At 44.7% G+C, this 10,000-nt stretch overlaps 1 protein-coding gene across 1 annotated transcript in view; it reads left to right on the forward strand.

Moving 5' to 3' along the window:
- ngfra (nerve growth factor receptor a (TNFR superfamily, member 16)) overlaps positions 1 to 10,000 on the forward strand; it is a gene marked incomplete at both ends in the record, with an annotated part of 48,263 nt that overhangs the window by 11,077 nt on the left and 27,186 nt on the right. Inside the window, one exon of the mRNA XM_080856452.1 lies at positions 3,290 to 3,649. Within this exon, the coding sequence (XP_080712578.1) occupies positions 3,290 to 3,649 (360 nt within the window). The remainder of the gene's footprint in view (positions 1 to 3,289; positions 3,650 to 10,000) is intronic.

The following is a 10,000-nucleotide window of genomic DNA, read 5'->3' on the forward strand; positions in this document are numbered from 1 at the left end:
GCGCACACTATGGACATTACACCTGTTGGCCTCTCTCTCCTGGTAGAAAAGAGAAGAAAAAGCAACACAAAGGTCATGGGGTCAAATCCATGGCAACTCAGAGGCAACTGATGCACCCTCCCTGTACTATAAGTTGTTCAGGCTATAGGCAGTTGTGGTATTGCTACAACCTCTGCATGTTCTCAGTATGGGATTCATGACTTTACAGTAATTTTGCTCGTGGCTGAGTTGGAGGGGCGTACCAATGCATGAGTCTGAGCCATGCTATTTGCACAAAGTCCCCCCCCCCCTTCCACTGGGATAAACAGTGTAAAGCATAGTGGATTTAAATGTGACAGTTGCTGTCACGGCCTTCCAATGTGTTTGAATGAGTCACGGTTTGTTCGCTAATTGGCTTGTAAACAGAGCTGTCGTGGATGAGTAACGTGTTTATCTAGATGCAAACAGTGATTTGTTCGCACAAACACACACACACACACACACACAAAAACACACACACACACACACACACACACACACACACACACACACACACACACACACACACACACACACACACACACACACACACACACACACACACACACACACACACACTCCCACCCCCCTTGACTGTTCTGCCTGAGAGCTCCTGCCGTGTAGATGCCATCCTTGGATGTGGCCGAGGCGAGATCCGGTGTTGTGGACGGGTTGTGCCAAACTTGGCACGATTTAGAAACAACAATGCCAGGCTTTGTGCTTAACACCACCGGTGCAGCTGTTATATCTATGATCAATTCGGAACGTGAAGAAGAGAAAGAGAGATGGAAGGAAAGAAGGGATGAGAGTTTGTGCATGTGTCTGAGAGGGGTTAGTGAGTCAGAGAGAGAAAGAGAGAGAAAGGGAAGAGAGGGAGAGACATGTGCTGGTACATTGCCACAGGGCTTTTCACACAAGGAATATTTACATGCAAAACACTTGACAAACTCTTGCACGGACTTGCATTGACAAGCTCACTCTGTGATTCTCTTTGACATACTCATATGAAAGTGCACGTATCTCTCTCTCTCCCCTTTCTGTGTGTGTGTGTGTGTATGTGTGTGTGTGTGTGTGAATGTGTGAATGTGTGTGTGTGTGTGTGTGTGTGTGTGTGTGTGTGTGTGTGTGTGTGTGTGTGTGTGAGTGAGTGTGTGTATGTTTCTCTTACACAGACCTTTGACTGACACACCCATACTCGCCACTTGTATGTCTGCACCCACTATTGTTTTTGAAACCACAACAACCTCCAAGGCGAAAAAGGTTATCTCGGCTTGGAGGGTAGTTAGCCATCTGCCACCTCTACACAAACAGGAAAAGCCTCCTGTGTCACGCCCAGACCCCCCAAAATTAAACACCCTGTCACCCCCACAGTGGCTTCCTCTAGGGCAAAGGCACATCCTTCCTTCTCAGGTTAGCCCCCCAAAAAACACGCGTGGCATCTCTGCCCGCCGCCCGCCGCCCGCCGCCACACTTCCCCTTGGCACCCGCCCCTCCCTACAACCATCCTGTCCCATCATCCTCTCTCAGACACACAACTCTGAATTATTTAGTGGCCCCTCCAATTATATCTAAATATGATTCCATGGGAGAGGAGAGTAAGTGTATGAGCCTGCTGTGCATTGAGAGAAGCCCAGGAGAACCCCCCCTCACCCCCAATCTAACGCTCCAGAATAACCCCACCATGTTGCTTGTGCCAGTGGCCGCCAGTGGCCAGTGTGGGTGGCTGATGGGAAGCGGGGGTCTGCTCAGAGCTGATGTCTCTTTCATGAGGAGACGGGAGTTAGCTTTAATAATGTAATCCCTCAAAATGATTCAGAGCGCTTTAGCGCTCACAGAGAGAGAGAGAGAGCGAGAGAGAGAGAGAGAGAGAGAGGGAAAGAGAGAGAGAGAGAGAGAAAGAGGGAAAGAGAGAGAGAGAGAGAGAGAGATAACTAACTCCCAGAGCCTGAGGTGAAGAGCAGTGCTGGCTAGTTACAGTAATGGAGCAGTCAGGTCTCACCATTTTACAAAAATGAGTCAAGCACATACTGTAACATACACATGTGTGTCGCCCGCTAGTCTTCCCCGCCGGGTTGTGTCAGGCCTCCGAGCGAGGCTGTGTAACGTGCCACAAGACTTATGCCATACAGAAGGGCAGGGCGAGGGCACACCAGCGAGAGGAAACGCGAGCTTGGCGGAGCACTTATCGCCTTCAGCACCTGAATTCTGCATGTGCGTCACAGCAGATGGTGCATTAGCTGCCCAACACGTCGATCGGCCGTAAGCATGTTTCACAGCCACCAGCAGGTGGTTTTAGTTTCGCAGGGTGGATCATGCGTGGGAAAAAATACATTGCTTCTGGTCACAGCAAAGTTGGTGGGGGTAAGGATAAACATATGTATGCATACATACTGTATGTAGTATGCATAGTTTAGACGAAGCCTGTGAGGGCCCTTTCATACTATGCCTACAGGCCTGTACGACCAGAGACGGAGAGGACGTTTTTTGAGCGGTGGTGCCAGCGAGGCAGGGAGCGCGGGCAAGTCGTGCATTTGTATTCTGCTGCTGCTGTGTTGAGGAGGGGAATCCTTGTGCTATTGCCACTCACAGATCAATGTGATATTGTTATTGCACAAGCAATCGCACACAGGATAGCAAGAGAGAGAGAGAGAGAGAGAGAGAGAGAGAGAGAGAAAGAGGAGAAAATAGGAGGTGAAAGAGAGAGGAGAGCAATGTCTTTCCGCAATGACAATCAGATCATTGTTCCCACTAGCAGTAGCATTCAATAGACATGATAAACGTGATTATCCACTCATATCCTGTTTGCAAGCCTGCCTCCCTCCCTCCCTCCCTCCCTCTCTTCTCCTCTCCTCCTCTGCTATTCCTCCAAACACTCTTCATTTATTATCATCAGGCATTGTCCTTCGTCTATCTGCTCTCTATTACAGCCACTTCAGAATCGAGAAAAAGGGACCTTTGAGTGATTGTGTAGATAACAGAACCAGGTCAATGGCTCTCCTTTGAGAGAGAGGGAGAGAGAGAGAGAGAGAGAGAGAGAGAGAGAAAGAGAGAGAGAGAGAGAGAGAGAGACAGTGAGGTTTAGATCTTTTGAAGCCAATCTTATGTTTTATGAGTTGAGATGAACTGAGCATCTCTTCCTCTAGTAAAATTCAAGGCTCTCTGCCTGCCTTTTTTTATTTTCTCTGTCTTTTCTTTTTTTCTTTTTGTTTAATCTGCTGTCATTTTATTGCTTAACTTAACTCTCTCTCTCTCTCTCTCTCTCTCTGTCCAGGTGAGAGCTACTCAGAGTCATACAGCCACAAGGAGCGCTGTCTGCCCTGCACAGAATGCACGGGTCTCATGCGCATGCAGAAGCCATGCACGGACTCCAACAACGCCGTGTGTGTGTGTGACTACAACTACTTCATGGGCCAGGTGTCGGGCCGCTGCGAGCCATGCACGGTGTGCCCGCGCGGCGAGGGCGTGCTGTCCAGCTGTGAACACGACCACGACACGGTGTGTGAGCCGTGCAACGACAACACATACTCAGAGCACGACAGCTCGCTCGACCCCTGCCTGCCCTGCACCATCTGCGAGGACTTCGAGGTGGAGCTGCGCACCTGCACGCCAGAGCGCGACAGCATCTGCCGCGGCGAGTACCCCTTCCATTCTCTCACTCGACCACACATACAGTATGCATACGCATACACATACACATACGCATACGCATACGCATACGCATACGCATACGCATACGCATACACGAGCACAAACACAAACACAAACACAAACGCAAACGCAAACACAAACGCATAGGCATACACATACACATACACATACACATACACATACACATACACATACACATACACATACATATACACATACATATACACATACACATACACATACAGTACACATACGTGTAAACCTGATTTATACATGTAAAATTCAGGGATGTACGTTACTGATAGGCCTGTTGATATTTTCTTTATATATATGACTATCAAGACATAGACATACAGTACATAAACATATATGCACAAGCTAGCTCTACCTCAAACACAGAATAAACACACACACACACACACACACACACACACACACACACACACACACACACACACACACACACACACACACACACACACACACAAACACAAACAAAAATACTTTGGTATCCATTTGTCTCTCACACACCAACTGTCATAAGCACACACACAGTCACAAAAGGAACACACACGCAGGTTTACAAACTGTCTTCAGAGCCAGCCTACGTCAGCATCTGCAGCAGCAGCCGCAACAACAATAGCACATTTAATGTATAAGACACCTTGTGCCAGCCGTGGCTGTGAACAATCAATGGTGAATTGAACAGGTCGTGCTGAATGTTTATCCTCGCTGGCAACAGCTCTAAATTATGTAGGAGCCATCTCATAAAGGAGGGCAGCCCTGGGCACAGGCAGATAAAACCACAGAGCATCCATCATGCTTAGCACTGGACGGGCACTCACAGGCATCCACTCAAGCAAACTTAATGTGCACCGTAGCATACTGTATATGGCACAATCATATTCTCCCATTTATTTAAATATCTGCAATAAGGAAGATAAGTGTGTTTACTTGTACTGAGGTGAATGGAAAGTAAAATACAGCCGCGGAAAAAATTAAGAGACCACTTCAAAATTATCAGTTTCTCTGGTTTTACTATTTATTGGTATGTGTTAAAGTAAAATGTACATTTTTGTTTTATTCTATAACCTACTGGCAACATTCCTACCAAATTTCAAATAAAAATATTGTCATTTAGATCATTTATTTGCAGAAAAATGACAATTGGTCAAAATAGCAAAAAAGATGCAGTGTCTTCAGATCTCGAATAATACAAAGAAAACAAGCACATATTCATTTTTAAACTACACAATACTAATGCTTTAACTTAGGAAGAGTTCAGAAATCAATATTTGGCGGAATAACCTTGATTTAAAATCACAACTTTCATGTGTCTTGGCATGCTCTCCACCAGTCTTTCACATTGCCGTTGGGTGACTTTATGCTACTCCTTCAAGCAGCTCGGCTTCTTTTCATGGCTTGTGACCATCCATCTTCCTCTTGATCACATTTCAGAGGTTTTTTTATGGGATTCAGGTCTCGAAATTGGGCTGGCCATGACAGGGTCCTGATCTGATGGTACTCCATCCACACCTTTACTGGCCTGGCTGGGTGGCATGGAGCATTGCCCTGCTGGAAAAAGCACTTCTCAGAGTTGGGGAACATTGTCAGAGCAAAAGGAAGAGACAACGTTGTACTTTGCCTGGCTGAGGTTTGTAAAAGACCATAAGGATTGAACCAAAGCGGACTGGAGGGTCTTCTAGTTCGTCTTCTCTGATGAGTCCAATTTTCAGCTTTGCCCAACACATGGTCGTCTGATGGTTAGACGGAGACATGGAGAGGCCTACAAGCCACAGAGTCTTGCACCTACTGTGAAATTGGACTCATCAGAGAAGACGAACAAGACGACCCTCCAGTCCGCTTTGGTTCAATCCTTATGGTCTTTTACAAACCTCAGCCAGGCAAAATACAACGTTGTCCCGGAAGAAAAACTTGCTTCCTTTTGCTCTGACAATGTTCCCCAACTCTGAGAATTGTTTTTTCCAGCAGGGCAATGCTCCATGCCACACAGCCAGGCCAGTAAAGGTGTGGATGGAGTACCACCAGATCAGGACCCTGTCATGGCCAGCCCAATTTCGAGACCTGAATCCCATAAAAAACCTCTGAAATGTGATCAAGAGGAAGATGGATGGTCACAAGCCATGAAAAGAAGCCGAGCTGCTTGAATTCTTGCGCCAGGAGTAGCATAAAGTCACCCAACGGCAATGTGAAAGACTAGTGGAGAGCATGCCAAGACACATGAAAGTTGTGATTTTAAATCAAGGTTATTCCACCAAATATTAAACAAATATTAATATTAAAGCATTAGTATTGTGTAGTTTAAAAATGAATATGAGCTTGTTTTCTTTGCATTATTCGAGATCTGAAGACACTGCATCTTTTTTGCTATTTTGACCAATTGTCATTTTTCTGCAAATAAATGATCTAAATGACAATATTTTTATTTGAAATTTGGTAGGAATGTTGCCAGTAGGTTATAGAATAAAACAAAAATGTACAATTTACTTTAACACATACCAATAAATAGTAAAACCAGAGAAACTGATCATTTTGAAGTGGTCTCTTAATTTTTTCCGCGGCTGTATATGCGATATATATACAGACCTGACATTGGGATAGTTTAATATTACTAATATTTATAGGTTAATATTTTCAACTAATATTTGTTAAAAGTTGTGCATATTGAAGTTCATTGAAGTCTGCCTAGGGAGTCGGATACTCTTCATGTCAAAATAAAGCCCTTACAGGGTCTCTGGCTGGGTTAAGACTTAATCCCAATGTTTGCCTGACCCTTGCCAGTTCAGAGTTCAACTGGGGTCACTTCCACATGTGTCTGTTCTAACACTTGGGGTCCAGAGGTCAGGCAGCAGAATGTCATTATGCAGTACGGGCGCTCGCTGAGGTGAGAGGGCAGGACACATGTCAATGGAGCAACACAACATACACCCTCCCTTGCGTGAGGCGTGGCTGCCAGGCCCAGGGAACTCTGTGTTGGAATGCAGCAATGTAAACCTACAGTGTATAAACATGTGCCAGAGCCCTCGGGCTGGAAGAAGATGGGTCCAGGCAAAGTTACCCTTGGTGATGGCAGACTGGAGGAAGGAGTGTTTGGGTCTGTGTGCATCGTTTATGCTAAACATCTGTGGAGAGTTGAATGTTTACGCAGGGGAACTCGATTGATGGACGCTTGTTGGAGAAGAGGTTCAGCGGTTGTCTGAAGAGGCTTACAGAATATTGGTTCTTAAATAAGAATATAATCGTAAAAGTTGGATGTAGCCAGAATCAGTGAAGGAGACCTTGACAGTGTAACACAGCCCCAAACAAAGAGAACAATACTGGTGACATCTACAAAATCCAATATCTTTTCTAACAAAAATGTATAATATGATTTATAAACGTAATGCGGCACAATATATTTAACATACTGCAGTAATGCAGAGAAGGTATTGTCAAGATCAAATGAAATCAATATCATGTGGGAGATCTTGGGTTTAAGACATAGCTAGTGCAGAGCAAGATACTGAAGACTCATGATGTAGGTAAGGAAACCCAATATCTTTGCTGATTAGATTTCAGTTGACATCAAATATCGCCAAGCCACTTCTTCTTCCCCAGGATAATCAGTGTGAAATACACCATGACATTGGATTAGACACACAGCCTTTGTGAGCCCAGGCAGGAGGTTGTGAGTGTGTGTGTGTGTGTGTGTGTGTGTGTGTGTTAGTGTGTTTTTGTATGTGTGTGTGTGTGTGTGTGTTTGTCTGTGTGTGTGTGTGTGTGTGTGTGTGTGTGTGTGTGTGCTTAGCATTATACCCGCTTCCCTCTCATCTGCCCCGTGCTCATGGGCCATCTAGTTGGCCCGAGGGCAGCACTAACTTGGTCAGGAAGTGGGCCAGGAGGTGTCTTTGTCTGCCATGACAGGGGAGTGTGTTAGCTCCTTGGCTGGGCCCAGATGATGGGGAGTCTGACTGGAGGGGAGGCATCAGTGCAGAGTTCCTGGTCAGGAGGCCGCTCAGTGTGGAGCTAATTCTGGACTGGAATTGGATAGTTTTGGAACCGTTTAAAGTGGAATTTGGCGGAAGCCATGTGTTTTTTAGCACGGCCGCAGAGTGGGAGAAAGCAACATGCAGATTTGCCTCTGTAGGCTGGCTGGGTTAAATGTGATGTATTCATTTGAGGCCTGAAATCAATACAAGATGTGATGCATCAACTTTCCCACCCTTTGGCTGTTTAGCCTTAGATGTAAACAACTTCCTCTTGCATTTCCCTGAGATTTCTTTGGGGGGGGGGTCAGATCAGAGCATTCCTGCATGTTCCTCCGTATTCTGGGTCCTTGGGTCTCAACCAGCTCACGCTCAGGTTCTGCTCAGCTGTAGTGCGTTGCCACGGTTTCGTGGAGATCTGTCAGCACCTGTTCCAGAGTGGGAGATACGAGCGAGGCAACCGTGAGGCAGATGAGGGAGATAAATCTGCTGGGGCTTAAAGAGACGTCCTCTAGAAAATCTGATAACAGCTTACAGATACATGGCAAGAGAGCGCTCGGATTTTCAGACACACACACGCTCACACATACACACACACGCACACGCACACGCACACACACACAAACACACACACACACACACACACACACTCACACACACTCACACGTACACACACACATACACACACACACACACATGAAAACACTCTTTCACACACAATTACCTATTCTTAATCGTAAAAACATGTGCATAATTACACATTCAACACACACGCATACACACTCACTTTGTCTAAATCCACTTGCACCCACTTTCCATTCCCTGCTCATATGCACACACACAAACACAGATATACACACATGAAAGAGAAAGAGAGAGAGGGAGAGAAAGAGAGAGAGAGAGAGAGAGAGAGAGAGAGAGAGAGAGAGAGAGAGAGAGAGAGAGAGAGAGAGAGAGAGAGAGGAGAGAGAGAGAGAGAGAGAGAGAGAGAAGACACAATGGAACAGAAGAACATAGGCCATACCAGAATGGACAGTTACAGTATTTCTCTGTTCCTAAAACACATTTTTTCAAAGCATGCCTCGGTTTCTCTTAGCTCTAAACACAAATCCCAAAACCACTCACACAAAATGCAAAACCCTTTATATCTCTTGCAAAATGACACTTTGGTTTCAAAACACTATTATATCACCTCAAAAGGGCATTTTGTTTTCAAACAACAAACACAGACCATTATTTGAGTAGACATTCTAAGCATTGATTGAACACTGATGTGCTCAATGGAAAACACTACTATGAAATGGGAAAACACTAGTATGAAGGCCTTATCAGGAGTATTATGCCTTTTCATCTCCAGTGTTACTGTACGCTTTCTCCTGTTGTAAAATATTGTAACTGTATAATGTTTTAACTCAAAAATGAAAGAAAAATGTAAAATAATAAAAGGACAAAAAAACTAGACTGCATCCTGTTCTTGCTCAAGACAATATCGACATTTGTTGTGTTGTGAAACATCTGAAAATACAGTTTGATTTGAACATTTGATTGGATTACAATACAGTACAGTAATTTTTCTGTGCTGATAGGACGTAATCAGTTGTGGAAACGTATATGACTTACTTGCACATAGTCATATCATACTGTAATTGTTTGACTCTATCAGAGTTTCTGTCAAAAGGCACCCTGTACACCTGCTTCATTCTCGAGATGTTCTGCCTTAGAACATGGTCCACTGTGGCTAGGCTCTTTGTATTGATGTTTAGGAATATGTCTTGGTCATCAATGGTTGCACTTTGTATTTGTTTACGTATACTGTAATTTTACAAATACAGTACAATGTAAAATATTCTACAGTAAAATACAACAATACTATGCTCCTGATACAGTAAGGCATTCAAACTAGTGTTTTACTGTCATAGTAGTGTTTCTTACCCATTCTCTCTTCTGAATGTCCGGAGAATCGGTGCAACTGAGAAGCGGCTTATGTTTGGTTGAACCCTCTGGCCAGCCTTGCCAGCCTCCTGCATGGTCAAACCCATGTTGACCACATGGTTGAACACATTGGCCTGAATCTCATCAGAGATACAGTAATGGCTCTCCGTCTTGCTCTTCCTCTTCATCATTTTCCTCCTCCTCCTCCTCTTACTCTCACTCCTCTGCCCCTCTGATCACCACTCACTTCAATGTTGCCATAAATTGTTCTCCAAACTAGGATCTAAAGTTTTGATTTCAAATTGCACAACAGCTTTGGAAATGGAAGTTTTGTCATTTGATTAGCAGTGTTTTCTGTTTGAACACAATGAGGTTTTGGCATTGATGAAGCATGCAAAGTAGAGAGGATGGTGTTT

Source organism: Sprattus sprattus (genome assembly GCF_963457725.1).
Source record: "Sprattus sprattus genome assembly, chromosome: 18".
Taxonomy (NCBI): domain Eukaryota; kingdom Metazoa; phylum Chordata; class Actinopteri; order Clupeiformes; family Clupeidae; genus Sprattus; species Sprattus sprattus.